The sequence below is a fragment of the Cimex lectularius genome, unplaced genomic scaffold (assembly GCF_000648675.2).
Source record: "Cimex lectularius strain Harlan isolate CLEC.00 unplaced genomic scaffold, Clec_2.1 scaffold68, whole genome shotgun sequence".
In the NCBI taxonomy this organism is placed as follows: Eukaryota; Metazoa; Arthropoda; class Insecta; order Hemiptera; family Cimicidae; genus Cimex; species Cimex lectularius.
In genome coordinates, this window is record NW_019392732.1 from 1,606,216 (window position 1) to 1,634,018 (window position 27,803).

At 34.8% G+C, this 27,803-nt stretch overlaps 1 protein-coding gene across 23 annotated transcripts in view; it reads right to left on the minus strand.

Moving 5' to 3' along the window:
• The window catches only part of LOC106661379 (RNA-binding protein Musashi homolog Rbp6), an 892,072-nt gene that overhangs the window by 818,041 nt on the left and 46,228 nt on the right, over nucleotides 1-27,803 (minus strand). For all 23 annotated transcript variants that reach the window (XR_001339703.2, XR_002910290.1, XR_002910298.1 and 20 more), the window contains exon 2: nucleotides 25,066-25,106. Coding sequence is in view for 6 of the 23 variants with exons in the window: in XM_024226885.1 (XP_024082653.1) it covers nucleotides 25,066-25,106 (41 nt within the window). In the remaining 17 variants the exon portion in view is untranslated. The remainder of the gene's footprint in view (nucleotides 1-25,065; nucleotides 25,107-27,803) is intronic.

The window sequence follows — 27,803 nt, forward strand, 5'->3', positions numbered from 1 at the left end:
ATAAATTATCATTACCACGATGATTAGATCATTATAGATCAACATGATCGTTATCATTATTAAAATTAATTTTATTAATTAGTTATCAAGAATTGGGATGTTTTTGCACTCGAATGTATTTGTTCTTGATTCGAATCCGGTTCACCTATTCTTTCTGTTTGTTTTAAAAAATGTGCTTTCAGCACTTTTCGAACTTCTGAATCACCTGGTTAAAAAAACGCGTAGGGCTCAAAACAACAAAGTCAGACAGTAACTTCAATTTTTTTTTATTTTATTGTTTTAATTAATTTTAGTTTGACCGTCAACATTGTTTCATTATGTTAAGTTTTGATGTATATGTTGAATGTTTGATCATATACATGTTTTCCCAAAAATGATCAATTTTTGCTATCAAAGTTAAAAGATGGATCCGTTTGTGGATTTTTACTTATCTTTCATTTTATATTTACCTACATATAAAATTAAATTTTATATTATTCTGCTGAAATTTCATGTTTGACAATAGATTTGGAATCGTGGATGTTCAGTATTTTGCTATTGGGTTTTGTCGTTGATCATCTATTTGCCTGTAGGACTACGTCGTGAGATCGTTAAGTTTTTTCCCGTTTATGTTCGATGTTTGATCATAACTGTTCCCCTATTGAGAATAAATTTTTGCTGTCAAAGGTAAATGATTGATCATTGTTGTATTTCAGCTGATGTTATATAGTTGACGGCCAATGTGGCCTTGTTGATGTTCGGTATTTTGCTATTGGGGTACGGCTTCGGTGTTTTCCTGTTTATGTTCTATGTCTGACCATTAATGCTTTCACGTTGATGATCAATTTTTGCTGTCGAAGTTACATAATGTATCGTTTGTGGACTTTTACTTATCTTTAATTTTATTACACAGAGGTTTCCCCATTTAGGTGCAATGTTTTCTTTTGGGTTTCGGTCTCATTTATGTATTGTTGCTGATATATTTTCCCGTTGATAATCCACGTTGATAATCCACGTTGCTGGGGGGATTCTATGATTTTTTTGAGTTATTTTTGGGGGTGGTTAAGGATTAGACGCCAAATGTCTCGTTGATGTTTGATAATTGTTGTTGTGCTGTTCATATTGTCTTTTCGATCAAAATATTTTCTCATTGATGTTAATTTTTGTTGTCAAAAAATCAATAATACATTAATGAAAAATAAATAAAATAATAAATAAATGGATAGCTACTGCACTATTGGAATAGTTTTGTTCCCATTGATACTTGACATTTAACCATCATTGATCACGTTACCCTGTTTATGTTTAATGTTCAACGCGGTTGTAATTCAAACGTCGATGTAAAAATTTTAACCAACAATTTTATATCATAGAGGTGCAATGTTTTACAGTTAGGGATCGATGACTGATCCTCAATAGTTTGTTTTTTTCGATTGTTGATAACAGATGTTTCACTGTTTACTTTAGAAATGTGCCATCGACGTCAAACGTTACTAGCAAACTTAAATATAGCTAACTAAACTGGAGGATTTTATTGTTTTTTATATATCTTTTATGCTGCTAATTTTAATGTTAATACTTTAATTAAAACTTTAATTGAGTAATCGTAGATGATTTTTAAGGTAAAATGTCACGAGCAAAAGGACAAATCGATGTTTATTTATATTGGGTAAAGCTGAATACCAAATATCCTACCCATAAGCTGGACATATTTTGTGGAAGCTTTGTGGGCCGTACTTCCACAAATTCACCAGGAAAAGTATAATCCAGGGTTGAAATTGCGTAAACCTGCCGCGAATGGGTTAGGTGTTCTTTTTTCACAGAATATATGAAACTATTATATACTATTCCAATAAATAAATGGATAGCTACTGCACTATTGGAATAGTTTTGTTCCCATTGATACTTGACATTTAACCATCATTGATCACGTTACCCTGTTTATGTTTAATGTTCAACGCGGTTGTAATTCAAACGTCGATGTAAAAATTTTAACCAACAATTTTATATCATAGAGGTGCAATGTTTTACAGTTAGGGATCGAAAAATAAAATAAATAATAAATAAAATTTAAAATTTAAAAATAAAATTTAATAAAATATTAAAAGTATAATCCAGGGTTGAAATTGCGTAAACCTGCCGCGAATGGGTTAGGTGTTCTTTTTTCCCACCACGATTATTATCCAGCACACGAGTGTGGCCGATCACAATCGTCCATTAATCCCGGCGGTTTGGCTGTTTTTCTCGCGAAAACAATTTATTGAGATTTCAAATCTAACGAATGGCCATCAGCGAGAACGAAACAAAAGAGAGAAACCTGGCCCATAGCTTTTCACATCGTAAAATAATCACGGTGTATAAAAAGCCCACCAGCGAAAACCATTTCTAAAATTTAGCACAAAATCATCAAAGGATGAAAAAATGGAAGTCTAAAATGTGAATGAATAACCGATTTCTAAACTTGAACGATCGCCAATTAATTTAATGATTGAGTGAATGTACGAGTTTTACAAATGTTTGCCAAGTATAAATATTAGCATGCCACAGACGGGATTTCAAGGAATGCTGACGAATCATCAAGTATCGTCGTGTTAGAAGTAAATCAAACATGAGAACAACGCTGACAATGCAGTTAGAAATTCAAATTCCAACTTGAAACGGGAGAAAGTCACAATAAACCATGACTATCAGCGAAAAAGGTTTACCAGAATATAATTAATACAGAAATACATGTTAATAATTCATTAGAGATGTAACAGGAGGAATGAGCGGTTCATAAATCATTAACGACCATTTTCAACGTCTTGGGTCAGACAAATGGACAGCCTTATCATCATTACATTACCTTACTAATGGTAACGAATAACAGCTAGGTTTTCTTTAAATTCGTACAAATATATTTATCATTACAAGAAGTTGACCTTACATAATTCAGCAAAGTTTGTTCCGAATCTTGTATAACAGACGAAATACATTAAAATTTATAAAATTATTTTAAATAATATTGCACAGATTCAAAAATTTATTTGAACAAATTTAAAAGATCTGGCAGCCTTCGAAAATCACCCACCTCAGGGGACAGACCTCGTCCAGCCACCGAGGGTGGGCTCCGGATGCTGTCATCAACTAGGTCATTTCAGCACCCAGTTGCTAACTATAAACTCTGGTAGCATAGGCTTTTAAGAGGGTCGCACCCCGGCATCATTTATAAACTTAAATGCTTCCTACCCACTCCTTATTATCTTATCCTGAAATACTATTTAGGTGACTAGAGAGTGAGGTGCAGCAACGAGTTCTCGGAAGTTAGACAGATACTAGCCGGTGTCCCACAAGGGAGCATTCTTGGCCCCACCCTTTATATCGTTTATACTACTGACCCACCTACATACACTCTAATACCGTCATCACCACCTACGCGGACGCAATTTTGTCCTCTACCTCCAACATCCAAGAACACCTTGAGCTTATCGAAGACTGGCACAAAAAGTGGAGGGCAAAACTGAATGAAGAAAATTGTACTTAATATACGTTTACATTGGGAAAACAGCCTTCTATTGTATCAATAACAAAGAGATTCCTACTTCCATTCAAGTCAAATACCTAAAACTGTACCTAGACAGCAGACTGACATGGAATCCTCATTCAACACTCAAGAGACAACAACTCAAAAGAAGACTTCTAGGACCAAAATCTGCCTTAACCGTCAAAATAAAACTAACCTTTTATAAGATTTTAGTACGACCAATTTGGATATACGGAGTGGAACTATAGGGTTTTGCCAACCATCCAAGATCCAGCGCAACCAATCTTTCCAATCAAAAGTCCTCAGAAAAATCGTCAAAGATCCTTAATACGTCTCTAACCTCACTATCCACAACTACCTCAACCCTTTTGCCAACGAACTGATCCATACCCCATTCCGAAAATTTCACTCCAACCTCTTGATCCATCCTAGCCTTACTGCCAGAGTCCTTACTACACATTCTCATCTAGAGAAGGAGCAAAGTCGCCTTAATCGACATGGCCACGAGACCACTTTGCCATTTAATCCCTCACACGGAGTGCCAGCATTGGCTGGTTTCGCATAGCATGTGTCTTCCGGGTGCAGCTAGTATTAGTGTTAGTGTTGTGACCGGGTGAAAAAAAAAAAAAAAAACGTTTTGTAATATATACGAATATGTATCGGGTACAAACAGAATAATTTAAAAATTCTTAAATATTCTTTCCTGTTTACATACCGTTCATTAAGATTGGTATCTACCTCCTTTACACCTATGATATAACTAACCAAATTGAGGGGTCGATAGGGTACTCAATATTCCTCATCAGTTATCTTACACTACACATGCACGCCAATAAATACATTCACTATACACGCTAGGTACACAAAACAATCATTACAATAACAGCCCTGTTTCCTCCAAAAATCAAAACAGGGACTCGATACTCGCTGTAACTCTCGAAGATGCTCAAGCACGAATCTCATCGGGTGGCATTCCTACACGCTCTCCGTATAGAGCCGGAGTTGTTCCTTTCAATTAAGTGAGACACATTTATCAACCTTTCTCTACATGCCGGACTTGCGCGCGGGCTTTGGCCCAAAAATAACAACACAAGGTACATCACACCCTCGCCGCTCTTAGACTCGTCTGTGAAGACGACCTGAAAACCGGCATACCTTAATACTGTGTGATATTGTTCTAAGAACTCAGCTGATGTTACGATTTGTTAATTTTAATTAAGAATAATTAAGTTGGCTCTGGCCATTAAGATGGCTTTGCACCAGCTGGACATTCGAGATTTGCCCAGTGTTAGCCGGTGTTCCATAGGCTAAGGTTGGTGAGAGTTATTGTCTTATAAATATTGTAATTTTTTTTGGTGTATCAAAGTTTTGCCAATACGTTTGTGGGATTGTTTTCAGTAAATATAATTGTTTGCTTGGATTAATTACATTTTTTGTATTATTTCTTTTATTACAGATATATTATAAACCCCGTTCAATACGTCTCAATCTTAATTTCATAAAGACTAAATCTATCCGTAATTCTATTCAATTTTGCTCGATCACTTGATAAAATAAATACTGCAATAAAATAGATACAGTAATTTTTAATTTTTTCTATTTGTTAAATTAACATAATTTTTCTGGTCTAGCTCGGAGACGGAATATGACATGAAATATACATCATTTTATTTATTATAATACGTTAGTTGGGATCGGTAGCTTGTATAAAATTAAACAAATTGTACATCTATAAACCTTATGCGAAAATACAAATTCTCTTTAATAACAATGCTGTTTGATCATTTCTGTCGGTCCCAAGGCCATTTTACTCTTCCTATGTCAATTGCTGACGAAGGGATTTTATCATCATTCATTTCTCTGTTCACTTGAAACATAGCAAAAATATTCCAACAGAGGGGGAAGGGTTGGAAAAAAAAAACTAAGGGTGATTTTTCCATAGGGCGACATTCATTCGACAAAAGGGAAATAGCGTGAACCCATTGCAAACACGCTGCCGGCCAATTGCAGTCGAATTTGCCTTTGACAGCCTTGGGATCGGAATGCAAATAAGCCGGGCCCCCATCAATCACCCCCGGCCGCAGAGCTGATATTTCCAGCTTCGGCTCTAATTCAACAGTCTTGGGGGACGGCAAACAAAGGCAGCGCGCACTTTCGTTGGACAAACACGGCCGAATTCCTCGGACCGAAGCAATACCAGACGTCAAAACGACGCAAACGCGCTCAATATCAATTTACGTTTAATTAAGCGCTAAAATTAAACTTTTACACCAAAAAAGGATGACCAATTTAAAAAAACCTCAGCCAGCACGACACTGTCGAAGCAACCAAACTCCTACATAGCCCAAACTGTCAGAATATTAAAAAGCACAAAGCCTTAAAAACTAGTATAGTTAAAAATTAGTGAATAGTGAACTGTAAATCTTATAGATTTATGAGAATGTAAACATTAACTTATTCTATATACATATTATTGTAAAATTAATGGTTGGTCTAATAAGACCAGTTTTAATATACAAATTAAATAACAATGAAAACAAACTTACTTTACTCATTAAAAATTAAGAAAATCTGGACTACATACCTGAAACAAACAAAAAGTAAATATTATTATCAATCAAGATTTTTATATTATAAATGTTGCAATTACATATATATTGGGCTGGTGCAAAAGTAATGCCTTTGAAAAGGCAGACAAACCAAAGAAATATAAATAATAATATATAAAATTTATATAGTAAAAAAATTAGTGATAAAATTTGGAGAAAAAAATTAATCCTCGCATACCAAAGGAAAAAGTAAAATATCGGTCTTGTGCAAAAATAATTCAGGTTTTGAAAAGGCAAAACAATTTTTAATTTTTGTAAAAAAAAGAAAATTTTAATCGAAATATTTTTTCCATCACAATTTTACACATGTTTGCCCACGTGTAATAAGCGTTTTTATTCCGTTGTCATAAAAATCTTTATTTTGACTCGCAATAAATTCTTGAAGGGCGCTATCGGCTTCACCGCGCTCACTAAAAATGTTATCCCTCAAGAAATGATCAAAATGCGTAAAAATGTGGAGTCTGCAGGCGAGAGGTTGGATGCGGCAAGGTTTAAAGTCCTTAAGTTTACGCAGGGTTGGCACTGCGACATGTGGCCTGGCCTGGCGTTAAAGTGAAGATGAATGACCCTTACGGTTTACCAATGCTAGACAAAGACGTTGCTGTTTCCCGTGCATTTTGCAATATTTCCATGAGGTGATATTTTCACCATAATCCAGGAATTTATAGTGAACAACCCCAGCAGTACACCACACAGTTACCATAACATTTTTTGGGTGCAGATTTGGTTTTGGGAAGTGTTTTGGCGCTTCATCCTTGATGCCGCTGACCTGTTATCGTCAGAATCAATTTCTCATCGCACGTGATGATTCGATCGAGAAATGGTTCATTTCTGTGGCGCAACAGAAGATACGTGGCAAATTTCAAAGCGTCTATTTCTTTGGGTTTCGGTCAGTTCGTTAACAACCACTTGTCGAACTTCTTTACTTTACCAATTTGCTCCAGATTACTGCTCCATACTAAGCACTTTCGCAATTTCCCGTTTTGCCGGACGTGGATTTTTCTTCAATCAACGTTTTGATTTGGTCGTCGTACACAACGGAAAGCCTACCGCGACATTCCCTGCCTTCGAGATCAAAATCCCTGAAACCATCGCTGCACCGTGCACTCGCTAATGCTTCCCTCCCTCTAAATTGTATTGATGTTACGAGCGGTTTGGGCCGTACTTCGCCCAAGTTTAAATTCGTACAAATAAATTTGTTGAAAAACCTAGTTTGGACTTATTTAATTTCGCTCATATAAAATTCAATGTAAACTAAAATGTTTCGTATAAAAGACAACAGTTAAAAGAATCTAATACAATCCATAAATTAGATTTGATGTTTTAGCTTTGTTTAAATAACAAGCACCTGTGACAATAAAACAAATTTTTAAAACCTGCATTAATTTTATAATTAATGTACCAACCCAATACAATAAGAGCTTACACTTAGGCCTTTGAAATTTTCAAATTTATTAACATATTCACTATTTTTCGTGGTCCGCTTGACCATTTAATAACATTTTAGCTCAACTTAAAACCTTAATTAATTGAATTTTATTAACATATTGAAAGTTAGGGTTTAATGGGTTTTTCCGCAAAACTTGAAAATTGAACTAATCATGACAAACTGCACAAAGCTTTGCCCAAAAGAACCTGAACTTGGCAACTGGATTATGCCGTTATTTGGCAATTGACAAAAAAAACACAAGTTTTGTTCAGAACAACTTGACAATTCTATCAATTATGAGCAACAAATAGTTCTGTTACGACTTGCAAATTGGACCCATCTTGATAAACCACAAATAATTTTGGTCAAAACAACATGACAATGGGATTCATCTTAAACAACGCCAAATATGTAGTTTTGCCCAGGTCAACTTGACAGTTAGAAGAATCATAAGTACTAACTTGATAATTGGATCTATCATGACCAACAACAAAGTTTTTTCAGAACAACATGACCATTGGGTCCGTCTTAACAAACATTACATAGCTTTGGACAGAACAACTTGACCATTGGATCAAAACTGGACTACAACAAATAGACTAGTTTTGTCCAGAACAAGTAAACAGTTCAATCTATCTTGAAAAAAATAATAGTCGATAGAAATTACGAAGGTGGGTTAAGTATATAAATAACAAATAATCTGTCCAAAACAACTTGACAATTGGATCCACTGGGGAAACTTGATGACAAATGGATCAATTGACAAACAAAAAAAATCGTTGTTCCTCCAAACATCTTGATTAAGTCCGTCATTACAAACTTTATTAAGATTTGTTCATAATAACACAGAAATGTAAAAAGTATTGATAGAAAAACCAATACTCTAATATAAATTATGTTTAGTGGTCAGACTGACCAAACTACTTCTTTCAATTAATTATTATTTTTCTGTAAGGTCTTGGTTGAAATGAAAAAGTTAGTGGTACGAGCGGGATGCGAACCCACGACCTTCGGCTAAATACGCCGCTGCTCTAACCACTTGAGCTGTCTTAACTTCGATCCACTCTAAAGGTGGCCATTCACGATCACTCCAAATGGAAACGCGCCAAGCCGTACAGCTCCATTTGGAGTGCCTGAAATTTGAGGGGCATTCACGACCGCTCCACAGCCAGTCGCTCCGAACGTCAACCAGTGAATTACCTTCTCAAAATGGAAGACGATCTTCTGTTTATTTACATATTAAAAGCAAAAAATCGAAGAGAAAATGGTGTAAGAAGTGGCTCCTGAACAGAAGCCGTAATACACATATCAATTTGATGAAAGAACTTTCCCTTGAACCCGCTGATTGGAGGAACTATTTAAGGATGGATGAAACGTCTTATTTATTCATTATATTTAGTGTTCTATTGACCAAATTACTTCTTTCAATTATTTAATCTTTTTTGTAAGGTTTTGGTTGAAATGAAAAAGCTAGTGCCACGAGCGGGATCTGAATCCATGGCCTTCGGCTAAATACGCCGCTGCTCTACCACTTGAGCTATCGTGACTTCGATCCTCTCCGACACCAAAAAATGGCAAAAAGAGAGAAAATTCGAAAGGTTGTAGGTTGAGATGGGGAGTTGGTGCCCGAGTGGATCGAACTATCGAAGTCAGGATAGCTCAAGTGGTTAGCGCAGCGGCGTATTTAGCCGAATGTCGTGGATTCGAATCCCCTCGTGACACTATTTTTTCATTTCAACCAAAACCTTACAAAAAAAAGATTAACGTCTTATTTATATTTACTCCAGCTTGTTACCCCCTTGATTAGAAAACAAAAGACAGTCATGAGAGAAATCATCACTACATGAAAGGTTGGCAACCACATTACGATTTCTCGCTACAGGGATGAACTACAAAGAACTTAAGTTCTCTACTACGATTTCTGATCATTGTTAGGGGTTATCAATACCGCATCTCTCATTGCATTTGTATCCTTTGTTTTGAAAACGTCGACCAACTGGTTGAGGATCGAATTTCTTTTATTTCTATCGTGGTAATATAATCATTGTCCACCACTTTCATAAACATGGTAAACTTTCATACAATTCAATCACCTCAACAATAAAATCTCGATTGGATGTCATTACCAATAAAGAATAAACGTTTTTGACTTTTTGAGAATGTACGACGGAGATGTTTGCTCAGTGACAGAAAGACGGAGACTGCGCCAAAAAAACGAGGGTTTTCCCATTCACGACCAGGCCACCGCGCCAAAATCCCCACCAACGCGCCATGCCGTCGTCGCGCCGTAGATATTTGGAGTGGCGCGATGGAGTTTGGACCGAGCGAAAATTCGGCACAGCCGGGAACGCCAGTTCAGTTTTGCCATTGACGTGGTTTTTGGAACGGCATCGCTTCGTTTGGACTGCTTGGAGCGATCGTGAATGGCCACCTTAAAATAATTTGACATTTCCACCAGGACTTGACAAAAAATCTCTATTCAAACATCTTTACAGACATATTTGAATACACTTTACATATATATTTGTTCAAGATGACACGATAATGATGATTCAAAATGACACGACACGATCTACAATACAGGTGTACGTCTTATTTAAGTTATAGTGCACAAATCTACGGGTTTTTTTTTCATAGTTAAAAAAACTGTAAAAGTTTTTTGGTATTAGTTAACAGTATTTAGTATTAGTAACTTAAATCATCTTATTTTATTAATCTCCATCTTATTTTTTGCTTTTTACTAGACAGGCAGCTTCCTTATGGTATGTGAGCTTAGTAACAAAACGTAGCATGACAGCGTTATGACATGTTCTTCCACGGTTTCGTTTTCAAGGCCCGCTCGCGAGCAAAGTGCGTTGTATTTGTTACGTAATTGAATTATACAAACTCAAGTGGGGAAGAAAGGAAATTTATTTTAAGCTCTGAACTTCGTATGCCAGATAGTGCCCACAGTCTCTTTATTTTTTCTTTCCAGATCACCCTTAGGGCCTTTTCATCTGACCAGGACCGACCTTTTTCACCAACGTTGTTACTCTCCGTGCACGATGAGAAACTGATAAATTTCTTTTTGTAATTTACCACCCCCGCATTGTTGAGAATGTTTGGTCTTTTTTTGTCGGATCCGGGTAGGTGAATTGATCGAACGAGCGACGTGGAAGAGAAAGCAATATTCAATACCGGCCCTTTTCTTTCTATATATACGTCCCTTTATTGGTTTGTTAATTAAAAAATAAATGGACTGATATACTCGGTGAAAATATTACATCGTGTTATAAATTTACCTTCTGTTTTAAGCCTCTACGAGTGGAAAAATACATTGAATCCCCTTCTGAACTACCAGACAAATAGCAATGTTAATGGATTTGGACTACACCCGATGAAATAGGGTTTCGCCGGAAACTTGTTAAGACACATAGGCGATAATCAATACACAGAGTTCAACGTAAATTTTAAATCTAAAAACCTTACAACCGGTAAAAATATTACAAAACATCTCATTTGATATCTTTACTCGACTTTTATTAACAATAAATTTTATTGCTATCACTCTAATTATCGTATTTTTAAAATGTCTTTTCAACAACCCCAGCGTTTGTGGAAAGCTCAAATTCAGCCTTACAACTGGGTTAAAGAGAAAAAATTAACATAAATTTTATTTAGAAAGAAAATGTAAGACAAAAGGAAGAAAGACAGGCGAGGAGTGGCCGTAGTCAAAGACTGTTCTTACTAACTTTAGAAAAGTAGACTCTAAAAGGTTAGAAACTCTGTAAACGCTTACGATAATCGAGTTGTAAGTTATTAATGATCCATGGTAATAGATAAAGAAATAGCGGATATGCTCGACATACAGAAACGAATTTCCAATATAAAATTTTGAAGGTGGCAAGTTTTTTCCAATTAGTTTCCTACTTATTTACGGAAAAATGCCCAATTCATCAATTAGATTTGGTGAGATAGTGGGGAAAAAAGTCTTATTTCAATTTACTATTCAGGTTTATTAAGCATTTCACGCAACTTGTGACTTAGCAAAACTTTATTTTATTTTTTAATTTTATTCGTTGCTTCATTGATGGTCTATGAACCTCTTTACGTTAAATAAATATAACTTTTGTAAATTTGGTACTCGAGGGCTTGAACATCGAAAAGATCTGGGGAAAATGTCTATAATTACACCGTTAAACTTATTTCTATTAATAATGTTGACCATTTATCTTTAATAATTCTGTAATAAATAGAGTTTTTAACAAATCAATGTAAAACGAATAGGACTTGACCAAATTTGAAAGAACTTAGTTCTCGAAGGGTGGACGTCCATAGTGAATTGTATCGTAGAGATCAGATAGTTATCAATAAATGTTTTCTGTCAATTGAGAAGCTCCCATGGGAAAGAACGTAAGTTCAAAAGTTACTTCTTTTTTATGTGTATTCTGTAGGTACACAAAGCTGCTGGCTTATGTCCAATTAAAATACAAAAAATACAGACAAGACAGTATCACTAACGAAAAAGAAAAGCGAAAAACGAAATAGAAACCATTGCACACAATAACGGCTACAACATAAACACGATTTATTTTTAAAAAACACCAACAATAAATAGACCACCTCCTTCAACTTAGAAGGATAAACATAAAAACTAACGAATCTATTTAACAAATTAAGCCTTAAAAAAGCCCTGAACACCACGAAAAAAATTAGAAAATAACCAAAATACAAATGGACACAACCGACTGACTAGACAAAAAGGCCTTAACGTACTTCGGACAATTAGAATGAACAATAAAACAGATACAAAGAACAATATATAATATTGTTTAGATATAATGACGGAAAATCGAACTACGCCACTTAACTCACAGAAAACCAACATGACCCATCAAAAATACATACAAGGATAAAACTACTACACTATGTACAAAAGAATGGAAAAATAAAAATTTAATAAAAAATATGCCTGCATAATACAATTGACTCTAAAAAGCGCATAACACATAAAACATCCACGATCGCAAAGACAAAAAAAGTCTTATCTGACTTTATAAAAGACACTTGACAGAAACACACAGACCCAAAATGGAGAAACGAGTCTGACAAACCATCACAACGACCATAGGCAAACAGAGATGACCGGAAATGACCAAATTACATGTTCAACGCCACGCAGACACAGAGAAGATTTTAAAGAATTTGATGGTTTTTAGCAAATTTATAATACCGGAATAATATTATCTACCATTTCAAAATATTGGGTTGTCCGGAAAATAATGCAGGATTTTGGTATTAAACAAAAAAAAAGAAACTAGTTACTTTAAAGCAATGTTCTTTAATCAAAATAANCATTCATACAAATGAGTAATCCTGTAAACGTAAACAGAATATTTTATATAGATTTTTTTTAATGAAAACTTAAAATCCTGCATTATTTTCCGGACAACCCGATAATTCTCCACAGCAGCAGAGTCACACCGATTGCTCCAAAAACGTGAAAATAGGGTTGTGTATCTTTCACCTTTTTCTTTTCTCCTTTAAAGGGGATGAAAAACACCTTAGTCTTTGGGCCCAATTGCTTTTGCGATTTTCTCCTAGCACGGCTCTTTTTTCTCTTCCTCTCTTTCCTAACGTTTTAATTGGATCTAGAATTTATTCGACAGCACCTTTAAACTACTAGGTGTATATTCTATCCGTTTTCGTTATCCTGTTTTTCGCAAATCCCTGAAGTATGCAATTGTTAAAAAAATGGCTCTCTTTGAACAACCTCGTCTTTCTCACTTGTTTTTACCGTTTCGACGGTATAAATGTTACATATTTTGTATTATATTTACTTCTGGAAAGCATAATAATAAATAATATATCAAAAATAACGACTCGATTGAATTTTCAACTCTGATAACAAGCTAAAACAGAATACATAGTAACTTTTACATTGTTTTATTACCTTAAAATTTCATCAGAAACTTTATACTTCTGATGCACTTCAGAAACTATTCAAGTAGACTCTAAACGACTGAAAACGAATAATTAAATTGAAAGAAATATCCGAAGGTGAATTTGCACTATTTATATTCTTGTTGAGCGTTGTTTTTGAAAATAAATCAGGATCGTGCTCCAGCTGGAAAAACTGACAGATTGAACGTTTAAAAAAATCCCGATTTACCCCTTCGATTTACAGAGTAGTCATCAAGTATCCAAAGGGCAAACACGCCCATGACGGAAATGGAAGCTGTAGGAATTTAAGGACAGATTCTCTGGCCGGGGTGAAATTAAACTTCTTGGTTTCCAGTTGTTTTCGCACCTCTTGGAATCTCTTTGTCTAGATTTTCAACAGTTTTGCCTATAACGTCCCGTTTAAATTGAAAATATACAATCTAAAAACTTTAATAAAATAAAAATGAACCAAACCGTTTTAACGGTTTTTTAAAACTAAAATTATTCCAAGAAAAAACTCTTTTATTTTTTAAATAAAATATAAACAATTTGTATTTATTCTATAAACTAGGCATGGCTTAACAATGTACCTGGTTGTCTATACCGGCGTAGTAATAGAATCAGCAGAATGTCATCTGCATACATCAGAACCCTGATTAATGGAACGTTCCCTACAGGAATATTAAACTCTAAAACCGAGGGATTTACTAGCACTGTTCGTATTGGTTTTGGAAACTATTTAACTCTAAAGTCAAGACTGGTAGTACAAGAGCTTTGTTAATTCTTCGATTGACCAGGTGAAAGGACAGACTCAAATGTGGCTAAACAAGCGTTTGACTTACTAAAAATTAATTTCAATGTATGAAATTTCATGGGGAGAAGTACAATTGAAAGAAGATGTGTCAAATTTAATTTTAAAACACCTTTAACCTTTAAAATTATATGACAACAAATTTTGATAATTGAAATCAATAATCATTTGAATTTGGATATGTTACCATTTTGCCTCCTTAACTGAAGGCGAAGTCCTGACTTCTTACTTTTAGTTTCACCTTAAAGAGAGGATTTTTTCATTTTTAAAGGATTTTTTTCATATATTTTATATCATTAAAACGTCTTTCTACGTTTTTTGTCTTATCATCATTTATATAATCTTTGAAATAATGATGCTGATACGAGATATTATTTACGGATTGCAATTAATATGATATTTAGTCTTCTTCCTTTTTAATCCTGAACTAGATATTATTCTAGACTTTTTTTAAAATTCAGATCTTAAGTAATTTTAAAATCATCAAGAATAGTTATAATCAAAAATTGTTTGATTTCTAAAAATTTTCGTGTTGTATTGTTTGTGTGTACAACGAGGGTCGATTTGTTTATTTTGAGATTTATGCATGTGTTAGATCTATGTATGTAGTTTTTAGATATCTACTTAAAAACAGGAGAAAACACGATCCAAGCAGATAAAAATTACGGTTTTAGTAAGGTTCAGAAACTGGAAACTTTGTTTTTTGTTTCCCGAAAAACTTAACCATTAGACCCTCGTCGTTTTTCCCTGGACTCTTTTCCCACAGTCATTTTTTATTCAATTAACACCATAAATAATCATTATTAGACAGTCATCATCACCATAAACACAAGATAGATTTATTTCTAATAAACTATTAGGGTTAGATTCATTACTGTCACCTATTATTAAACTGTAAGTTTAGATGCTATATTACTCATTACCATGAGTAGAATCACCTTTTTGCAAATTATAAGCATAGATAATACATAAATCCACTCGTATTTTCTTTTACATAACTATCCATCCCCTAACCAATGCTTACACAAACTATCCAAATAGATACTATTTTATAACTAGTGTCATGTTTTGATAAAACGTCGACATTGATTTCAATATCATGTGACATGCCCTCATGATTCAACTCATCGACCAAAATCTCTTTTCTTTTCTTTTCTCAATTGTTTATTTTTGTGTGTTTCATTCAGGTAACCACAGCTTTTATCCGGATAGTTGTGCCACTTCTGATGGTTTTTACTGCTTATACTGAAAACCCTACTGGCCAGGTTATGAGTGATGCAGTTTGACCAATTTGAACACTCCTTACAAATATTTAGGTCCACATGTTATACCTACTTGCGATGCTAATTTATTCTTGAACTTGACTAATAAAAAAGTAATACTTTCGCCACTGTTAGAATTGACACGCTTTCATTGATTTCCGCTTTAAGTTTGGTCTGGTGCTTAATCTACTCTTCAGAAATTTTTCTTTAATGATAACGTTATCGGTATAAGTTGGACCACCTACTTATTAGAAATCGTTGTTAAACATATTTCAAGTACTTAGAGTTTACCTACTCGCACTCCTTTTTTACTAATTATCCTCGACGTTAATGAATTGATAAGAATTATTGGGTTTTTCCCTAGTTTTTTCTGAATGTTTTAGTTTTACACCCGCGATTTATTTTTGGATTTTTGTCCGCCGATCGTGCATCGTTACCCCACCGGGGATCGATGTGGCAATTAGAATTCAAAAATTGAATTGGCCCTGGCAATAATGCGATGGATGAGAGCCGCTATGGTGCACATGTAATTTTACACGTTCCCCGTCCATCGGCGACCGCCCTCGCCCGGAATGATTGACGGCGGCAATCTTATCCCGCTTCCTGTTCATCACTCCTACATCCGTCCCGATTTCCTCATCAGCCGACCGAAATAAATTTTCCCGATTGACCGTAAAATTTCGCCATGGTTTTTGTAATGTGGTGCTCTTATAAAAAGACAGGGTTTGAATTTCAAATCACATTGTGCGTGTCAATTGGAAAGATTTGTTCAACTTGACTGTTGTTTGTTTAAGTCCACCTAGAATAATTCCGCCGGAGATTAGACGCTCTAGTTAAAATGCCGTGTGCGGCTGGATCTGACATCATTTGTTGTGCCTCGAAACATTTAAAACAAAGCTCAATCGGTCAAAACGAATATAAAAATAATATGAAATCATTTTTTTATTACGCCTCGTAATACTGCACATAAATAGTGCTGCTCTCGGCAGTTTAAAGATAAAGATAATAAGATAGATGTTCATTCCGAATATTTACAATATACTGGGTGTATCACCTTCTATAGTCCACCCATTTAATTCGGAAACGATTAACCAAAAAATCCGAAGTTAATTTCCACTTGTTACAAAAAGCATACTCCCTTCACGCGTCTCCCGTCGGGCATAACTCACAAGTGGTCGATCATATCAAAAATTTTCCTTCCAGTAAAAGTGGCATAAAATAAGCTCTAGAATCGAATTGTACAATAAAAATATGGGATTCTCATTTAAAATAACAAAGTTAGTGCCATTTCCCAGCTAAATGAGGAAGTTATGTTTAATATGTTACTACCACGCGATTTCTAACAAAATTAATTTGGGGTTTGTATAAGACCATTTTTTACTAAAGTTAATCGTATCCGAATTAAATGGGTCGAATATAGAAGTTGATACACCCACTATATACATATACAGCAATTCCAATTAATTATTCTTTTTATCTAAAGATTTTGGTTGAGATGGAAAATAATTGTCACGAGCGGGATTCGAACCAACGACCTTCGGCTCAATACGCCGCTGCTCTAACTATTTCAACAATCTTGACTTCGATCCCCTCAGGATACCGACTCCTCATCTCTACAACCGTTCGAATTTTACCTCCTTGTGCCATATTTTCAAATTTTTTTGGCATTTTTCTTTCAAATCAACTAAAAACCTTAGATGAAAAGAATAATTAAATGGAATAATTAATATGGTCAATTATGACCACTAAGCAAATATGGATATACAGCAATGTTTATCAATGGCTGTTTCCAGGCTCACTCCCACCTATATCGTCCAACTTAACATTACTTGTCAAATACGAATCCAAAAACAACTAACAAAAGGTATAGGGGAAAAATTGAAAACAAACACTCGATGTGTAAACTTAACATTAAATTAAGCTAATGGATTAATTAAATTTTAAATTAACATTAACTTAAGTACTAATTTGCAAACTAAATAGAAACAACAGGTACAAGCAGTTATGCTAGTTGTTAAACTATAATTACATTTGCCATTAAAGTAATAGTTAAATATAAAATAAATAAATAATACGTATAAATAGTTAAAAGATTGTGTGACTGGAGTAACGTTAACATATTACAAATCAATGTCAAACATAATCTGTTTCATTCTTTTAAGTTTGAATTTCGGGTATATTTTAAATTCTCCTTTCGTATCCCGTTTCAATTTTCAGAATTAATCTGCAAATGTATGTTGTTATGCTTTGCATGTTGCGGACAGAATGCATATAATCTACGCGTGGGAACCCTCCCCCCAAATTTATAAGTGCAATTTTGTATTATGTAGAGTTTCCCCACAATTCGTTTTGGACATTGATGTTAAGACTTGAATTTTTATTAAAACAAACCTTCCGGCAACCTGCTAATGGTAAACATGACCTTTGTACATTTCTTGATAAATAAATGTATTAAATATATTTATAGTAGGTATCGACGAGTGAATAAAATTGCTTCTGTTTTGTCACTATAAGCTCTGATTCGCAATTTTAAAAAGTATTTACAACATTTTTTTTTTTAGCTTTGTTAACATATTTGTTGTTGCATCAACCTATAAGATATAAAGGTCGTGTCGTCGGCAAATAAAGCCAACTGAAAATTTACTGGAGTAAAAATCATAACTTGACTGTAACTAGAGTATTTTAGGATTACATAGGAGGTAAATATCAATCGCATTAAGCCAACATTATGTAAAACGTGTGGCAAAAATAGCAAAAATATGCGGGCCCATCGATCACAGCCCACGCCATCTGATAAAGAAAAACCAATTTCAAAAATAGGACCTCTGAAATCGCCTAAGAACGATTCAGCAAGTAATAATGCATTTATCCAACTTTAGTTTTCAACTGCGTCCATCTTTAGTGGTGAACACGGACGACAAACATGCTAATATACTAAACATCACTAAAGATGGATGCAGCACAGAACTAGTCACCTAACATGGAAATATAATGTGGTAAGGCGAGAGACCACAAAGCCGGCATCCACTGAATAAGCCGATTTCTATAAACCTAACCAGCTAAGGTAAGCTCAGAAACATGAACGTAGATGATTCAAGTACCCTAATATTAAAGGGTAAACTTCAATACATAAAACCCAACGTTCTTCGCACGATATAACCAGGCTTAAAGCGAGAGACAACAAACAGATATCCAATGAATATGGTTTATATGGAAAAAACAGCAAACATAAAAGTATTAGGATGAAAAAAGACGATCCAAGTACCCCTATATTAACAATTAATAAAAACCAACCTTCTGTACATTCTACAATGGAGGCAAACGGGAGAGGCAACACTCAGACGTCCACTGGATTATGTAATTGACGAAACGAGTCTGACAGATCAAATCAACGAAGATAAGTGGTCAAGAATGTAAAGAGACGATCCACGTGCCCATATAGTACAATAAACAGAAACCTTTACAGTCCACTATACGTTTGATCGCGAGAGACAACAAGCAGACATCCACTGCAGGTGGGTTAAACGGCACAACTAGCAAAAATAGCCAGACCAAGATGACAGGATACGATCCAAGTTCCCTAATATTAAAATATTTATACAATTGATAGAACACAATCTAATAAGACTGTACAACACATACAAACACGTTTGACACACCAAAATTCTACAGGGAACGCGGGCTTTTTTCTTTTTTTCAGACACAATAACAAGGGCGAACACGAAAGATAACCAAATATCGAATGAGCATGGTCGCAGCATTTATAAGTAACTAGTCTCCTATCAGGGACTATAATTTACACAGGCATACCTTTGCAGATGATAGAAAGCGGTAACGCATCTGACACATTAGAGAGGATAGACCAAAATGATTAGAAACGACCGAACATCAAATCTAAAAAATTTCTAAAGCTCCTGTTATCTTCACTTACGAGAAAATGAATGATCGACCCACAGCATAAAGATGACAGTGACGATGGATCATACAATTAAAAATTAAATTAATCCTCAATATTACCATTTTATTAGCCGTTACCCCACTTTGTACCTTTTTTGGCCATTCCCAAATTTTATCTCCACGTACAAATATACACTGTTGCTGTTTCATTTTAAAAAAAGGAAAGGTAGGAGATGTTTGTTTTGTACTTTTTTTCATAGAAAACAATCGTATTTTTTCCTTGTACAGTTCAAAAAAAGCCAGTCCAAAGACATTTTTTGTTTATATTCCAACAAAAATTCTAATATTTCAGACAAAAGCTGGCATGTAAAATGCGAAAACGATGGTACCATTGTTGGGTGGAGTAAACTCATAGATTACTTGTTTCCACGCAGAAACAATTTAATTTTGACCACCAGGAAAAAGGTTCGAAAAGAAAGATTTGTCAACAAAAACTAACTGTTAAACTTCGACTCGACTAGAATTTTAAAAAAAATTAATGCATTTCGTACAGCAGATATCTTTCTGTTTTTAAGGGACTATTCATATAAATAAATTTATGTTTTTACATCTGGAAAAAAGTTTTAAAGATGAGATGTTTATTATGTTTATTGTTAGAAAAACTAACTTCCAGGATTCAATTCGGAAAAGCGTAATCACAAACATTAAAAACGCATGTTGCAAATAATTAGAGCCGAAACCACGGTGTGAAGAGGAGCAAAACAATACGGACCCATACATAGCCCGTTTTTTCAACTAACTTGTAAGGTTAAATTTCTGGGCAAGACTGTCCGCATTTTGAATAGCACTACTAGAACATTAATAAACGTATGAATTATTTACAATTCATACCGATACCTCTTTGTTGGGTGGAGCGAAACTCTGCGGACCCATATCTACTCGGTTTGCACGCTAATACATTTTATACTTAAACAACCGGTATAACGTTTTAAAGGAGAGACGGGGGGCGTCGATGGCCGCAACGGTTTAGGCGTTTACACGGCGCTCATCACTGTAAGGTAAAGGTCCCGGGTTCGAATCCAGCGGCCCTGCATTCGAAACCGACATACTTACAAACGGGCTTTTTTCAAACACCCCGGCACCCCGAGGGTTGATATAACCTCTGCTGTTGCGAACTCTCGTAAAAAAAAATATTTAAAAAAAATAAAAAAAGGAGAGACGTTTGTGTAAAACTAAGTGTTAGCTTTTAATTCTAAAAATCGGTTTCACACTAACCTAAGTTGAAATTCTGAACTAACGTTTTAAAAATGAGATTTCTAGACAAAAGTAACTGCACCTGAAATAGTACTACTAGAACATTAGCAAAAGTATGTATAGGTTATAACTCAGACCGATGTTACATGGAGCAAAACTCTGCGGGCCCATGTAACCCAATATAACCGGCTTTCGCACCGTTGAAAGTCTTGACTAAATTTTTAAATGAGAAATTTCTGGACAAAACTAAGTGCATTGGAATAGCTCGAGTATTAACAATTGTATTAATTGTGAGACTTCCTATAATTACATAATTCTATTATAATTACATAAATTATAATTACATCGTTTCATGCCAAGCCTCGCTATTTGGTCAATGTTATGAAATGTTTACAATACCGGTTTTATCCGTGAAGCGAAATTCCGCGGACCCATAAATGACCAGTTTGTATGGGATAAATTTTTAAAGAAGAGATGTTTAGATAAAATTAAGAAATAATAATTTTTTGATAAGCTAACCAACTTCACAATTGAGGAATGAAGATTACAAACAACGGCAACCGATACCCATTTTATTTTAAACTTTGGTGTGTAATAAGATTTGAATTATGAGATCTTATGAAAGTTCATCTCAGCTTTAGCCGACATCATATATTCATCATTATGTACGACAATTTGTTCCAGATTAATTATAAATATCAACAGCTCAACAAGATACTCCCCTTATAAGTCAATTTTAAATTATACCAATTTATTAGTAGATAGGCTTCGGAATTATAGTTCGTTAGGCGTTTGAAGGGTATTTTCGTCGCTGGAGTTGAGAACCACATTGATGCCAAACGGACCATAAATTAACGACATCCGACAAAAGGTCTGTTGATAAATTTCACTTTTTCCTCGATCTTTTTCGCTTCCGAACACATCAAACGTGGTTCGACTCGCCCTGGTCGTATCATATTTCAAGTTAGTATAAGAAAAACACAGCTGCTAGGTCTCCTGCATATTGTCTATTTTTAAATTTATTCATAGCTTTTACCATACTCGAAAACCCCGCTCATCTTCGGATTATCAGGGGAGAATCTTAACTCTCCGCCGAAACGAGGAAGAACAATCTTTGTCAACGTTTGATTATATCCAAATAACATCGAAATAAACGTATTATAACAATATGTTGAATAGATAGCAGAAATCTTAGTCCTTGAAGAATTAATTGACTGTAATACCTTTTGTCTGTACATGGGAAAATGATAACAATGACAGAACGTCGTTAAAATGCCCTCGGACTATAATTGTCATAGCAAGAGACTAAGAAGACTAAGACAAGAATTTTCTTTCATTTATATACGTTAAATAAAAATAATACACCCGAAAAACAATTTAAAACGACAAGTTCAATTCTTAAATATCCTAGAAATGACCTTTTCTATTTCTCTGCATCCCTTTTAAGGGTATTCTTCTGCTAGAAAATGATACCGATCATCTCAACTAAAAACCTTAATTAATTGTATCCTAGAAATCTTTGAGTAAAACAAACTAATTGGTCTCCAACGTTGAGAAGAACGTTTGAAAAACAAAGGTGCGAAATAAAATGGACCAACGAACAACTGGGAAAGAATTGTTTTGCTTTCCGATTGTCGTATGGTGCAATATTCTTTCAGTTTTGGTTTGTCAAAATAACAACGCAATAGGGGACGAACACGAGAGGCATACAGTGAAGTAGCATAGTGGAAAAAAACAGCGAAGATAGGAAGAGCAGGATAGACGGAGATAATTCAGGTACCACATGTTCATGATCATAGAATCCAACCTCTTACAGACTATATAAGAAGGGCGAACGCAAGAGACAACAAGTAGACATCCACTGAATATGCCTACAAGACGATAACACGTCTACCAGACAAAACCCGCTAGATTAGGCAGAACAAGGATGTTTGAAGTCAATGAACTTTTAGATTGGCAAGAAATACACAAACGATGTCAGTAAATAGAACCCAACCTTTATCAGACTCTACAAAACTGGCAAACCGGCTCGCCCCAAAGATGATTTAAGATGATCAGCCAATTTCAAAATAGACTATAAACGCGTAAACTAGCTCAATACAACAAGCAACAACGAACATCTACTAAATAGGGCTGCATGACGATAATCCGCCAGATAGATCGGATTCATAGGTCAGACCAAGAAAATCGGAGACGATCTATTAACGCCTGAATTGACTATGATTGTATAAAACTAGCTCCATATACAGAACTCTAGCTTAATTAGACTCTATAATATGAACGAACATGAGAGACACTGACAGACATCCACTGAAGTTATAAATATGACGATAACGTGTCAGACAATTACAGCTAAATCAGACTAGACCTGGAAAATCGGAGGCGATCAATCAACTCCTAAATTGACTTAGCTTGCATAAAACTATTTCTTTATAGGTTGGGACGTTAATCGGACTATAAAATGTGTGAACACGAGAAACAACAGTCATCCAGTAAACGTGCCTAATGGAAAAACCATCGAAGATAGACTAGGATGATCGAAAATGATCCATGTACAACTATGTTTTTGATTACAGTACACATAAGCAAACTTTTTTCCGACTCTATAAAAAGGAGCAAACGTGAGAGACAAGTAGACATCCACTGAAAAAGGCGAGTTGCTTAAACATTTTTGACATAGAGCCACGGTAAGCAGAAGAAGCCTAAATTGAATTCGACAGTTTTTATATGGAATCCAAACATTTTTCAGATTCTGCAGTAGAAGCGAACATGAGAGACAAGGGGACATCCACTGAATAGGGGTAGTTGATGATGAAACGCATTTGACAGTTCAAACCAGCTAGGATAAGCAGACCGGGGTGTACAGATGATCCAAGTACACTTATGTTAACGATTAACAAAAAAAAATAGAAACGAACCTCTTTTAAATTCTACAATAGGAGCGAACGCGAGAGACAACAGACCGACATCCAATGTAGATGGTTAACATGTAAAAACCAGTAAAAATAGCCAGACGGACGGATACGTTACAAGTACCCTTATATTAAATATTTGTAGAAAATAGAACTCAACTTCGATCAGACTCTATTATACAGTCTTCAACAAGCAGACATCCACTGAATAAACTAATTAACGAAGTGTGACTGATAAACCAAATCAGACAAGATAGGTAGAAATCGCGTAAATTGAGTACACCGACCTTTACAAAGAAATCACCTTTTTTTTAGATTTTACACCAAGGTCGAAGGATGGAGACACGCAGACATCCACTCAACGTCAAACAATTTAGAGATGGCTCAACACCCCGCCAATTTTCATCAAAATTTAACACAAAACAATAATATTTCCAAGTTAAATATTACAGATTTTCCACAATCCCGTATTCAATTTTTGTTTAGTCTTTTGCTAATTAAACGCCGGCTAAGTCGCTTCCAGGTGTCCTCGCTTATTCGCCAACTTCTCCAACTAGATCAGAGTTTTATAGGTAGAAGGGCCGACGTGGCCCAATCCACCTGGCTAAAAGCCTGGATTAAGAAGTTGAGCAAGTCGATTAATTTCTAAGTTTCTCTCTAACTAATCGGCAATAATCCTTTGCATAATGAAAGACGAATAATCTGAAAATCTCAGGGAAGGCGGAAGGAAAATGACAAAGGCGATTTCATTTCATTTAACCGTTTTGACATAAATTATTGTAAATTTTTAGTATGAAAACTGGTGTGATATTGACCCTAAGGGTAGCATTTTCCTTCCCATACATCGGCTAAAAATATACACTGCTAAGAGGAGTTTATTTGAAAACTATGCGTAAGAGTAAAGAAAATAAGTTGGTCATTTTTCTATTCCCACTACTGTATGATAACAAAAAATATGCTCTAACTTTTTAATTCAAACCAGCCTGGTTTCATTGCTTTATACAAATTGACACATAGAAAAACGATATATTAAAAACGTAATTTAACAGTCAATACATTCTTGATTTGCCTATAAATCTATAAACAACATCAGGGCAAAGATGGTTCAGATTACCTAGGCATCAGGAAGAAATCATATCCACTGCTTTGATCCCACACGTGCCTTGAATTAATCATATTGATACTAGCCTACGTGTGTGGGCAACGTTATGATTAAGATCTCACCCTTACCTTCGATTTTGTTTCTTTGATTCATTTTGTAAATTCGGGCCAATATGTCGGTCGAGTCGAGAAACCTTATAAATGATTAAAACGAGGGCTCAATACAATCGTATTGTACAAATACTAAGAACGATCAACAAAAATGTGTAAATTTTGTAACACATAATCTACGCTGTTTCGACAACTGTCTGTTTTTCCATTCACACACAAATTTATTATAATGTAAAATGAAAATAATTTTCTTACCTGGACTTGTCTGCCAACTGAGTCCTCCGATGAACATTTTCCTGTAACAAAAAAAGTATAAAGTTTAGTTTTATTTATTATGTTTATGTTTTACATGTACAAAAGAAATATTAAAGTCTAAAATACGACGTTAAAATGTTCAGCGAAGGTGTTAAATCAAAAGTCTGAATTTTCGAAATAATAGTTTGGCTGGACTGGTCCGCATGTTCTCTCTTTATCAGATGATTTGTTCCTGGCTAATTCTTTGTTTTGTATAAAGTCTTAATTGTGTTAAGTGTGTTGATCCTAAGTGTTAACATAGAAGTTAGACCATCTCCCATTAATTTGAGGTTGCCTAATCAAACTGATTTTGTCTGTTTGGATGATTATCCGTTGTCTATCGTTTTCCCCCATTTTCTGATTATTGGGTTCTATGTCTGGAGATATTTTATGCAGCTATAGTCAATTTAGAAGTTCAGTGATCTTCCCCAATTTTCCTGGTATTGTCTGATCTAGTGTCTACCAGACATGTTATCGTCATGTATATAACTTCAGTGAATGTCTGCCAGTTTTCTCTCGAGTTTGTACACATTATAAAGTCTAATTAAGGTTGGATTTTGTATATTGAGCTAGTTTTATACACTTATAGCCAATTCAGTAGTTGATTGATCATGTCCGATTTTAATGGTCTAGTTTGATGTAGCTTATTTTGTCTGTCAGGCGCGTTATTATGATTAGGCATATTCAGTGGATGTCTATTTGTCTCTTGTTTTAATCGTTTAATAGAGTCTGATTAAGATTGGGTTCTATTTTATCTGTAATGCTCGTTTTAGACATATTGAGTTATTACTTATATTAATTAATATGTTAAAATTCTTTTGGTAGGCGTACTGATTATAAATGTAGAGGTGAATTTCCCCTGGGGTATTTAGAAAGCTTTAAGGCTTTAAAAAAACTCGCCTAATACACAATTGGATACGGTTCTGGGGTAGCAGACGAATTAAACGATTGTCGTCCAACAGATCTGAGTTAAAAAAGTACACAATGCGATCCAAACCAATTTACCAGTACAAGTAGTAAAAAATTGGAAAACCAAGATCCAATTTTTCACGCCTTCCTCAGACCTCATACAACAATCAGATGTCCATTTTGTAAAATCCCTAGGCCTAATAATGTATTCCAAAAACCTTGAATAATCAAAAAATATAATCAAAAATCCTTTGGGGAAAAAAACAGTTAAATCGGTAGATTCATTTTATAGGATATATCGTGGAAAAATTGAATGGAAATTTATTTTTTAAAGTCAAGTGTTTTCGTTTGATACTCTAAATGCGTGTACCATTTGGGCTGTAGTGTTTTGCTGTTAAAAGGCTTAAAAGAGCTCACCTACACCCATTTCTAGAAATCTTTTAAACTAAAAGCCCCTGTTTACAAGGAAAAAGGCAACTTTTGACGGCGGGAACGATACAGGTGATTGCTACCCTTGTATTTACCGTCAGACTGTTTGCCTAAAAATGCCGGCTCTTCTTTTAAATAAAGGATTGTTTGACGAGGGAAACCCTCCACCTTATTGCCGGAGGAGCGAAGTTGAAGTGGCTATAAATATTTGATTTCCTCAAATTCGGAATTCAAGCTCGACGTCTAAGCACCTCGCTTTCCATTTCCCTTCCTTTTCTCTCTTCAAGACGGGAAAATATCTGTAGTGCCAACTGCTAGTCACTTATTCTATTATTTTGAGAGCAAAGACGTCTCGTGTCTGGAATATGTTACATAATGCTTTTGTCAAAAATATGAAGAATTGAATATTGGCTTCATGTAGCATTAAAATATTTTTTATAAAATATTAATATAGATGTTAACTAAAACTAGCCGTATAAAAGAAAACGTTATGTTCATCAGCGATTACGGCTTCCAACACATTTCGCATAATCTTCTCCTATTTCCGTAAGTCCCCTTTTTATTGTGGCCCTATCTCCAGAAGTCCATCCATGCATGACTAATTGGAAAAAGCATGTAAGAGTAATGGAAGAAAGATAATCAAACGAGAAACTCTCTTATCTTAACAGTGTATCGCTAGAAATTATGTGCGATCCAGTTATAATAAATGCATTCTTTAAAATTTCAATACGCGAGTATGCGTGCATGCGCGATCTTCTGTGTGGGTGTTTTTTTCTGTCTGTGAGAATACGGAAGTGTTAAATTTTGAATGTGCGTATGAGTTGGTAGCATTAGAAAATGTCTTTCAATTTTTTTAGAAGGGTATTTCAACAACGAAGTTATATTAACCTTCGGGATGGCGATGTTTTTGAAAAAAGCCCATTTGTAAGTATGCCAGAGTGATTTCTTTAACTTAGGACGTTGATGATTCAAAGTAACATAGCCACTTTGTAAATTCAATTTTTCAAAAATAAATCGCATTGTCTGAGATCTTTATAAACATAAATGATACATTTATGCTGTAAATATAAAATATACATGTAAAAACACAATGCCTGATTTTTTTTTAACTACGTCCCAAACTCATGATTAAACTGCCTAAGTACAAACTGAACCCTAACCCGTTAGTGAATTTAGTATAAAGTAAGTAAAACATCAAAATACCTGTACAAAAATATTTTCCCAAAGTTGTATTCGATTTGGTTTTACTATTTTACCGGTGGTTCTTCTAAACTTCAAAAAAGCACGATTCAAATCTTAGACTTGAACCTAACTTTCTTGTCGCCAGCTGGTATGGTACATACCAAGAGAATTTACAAAGG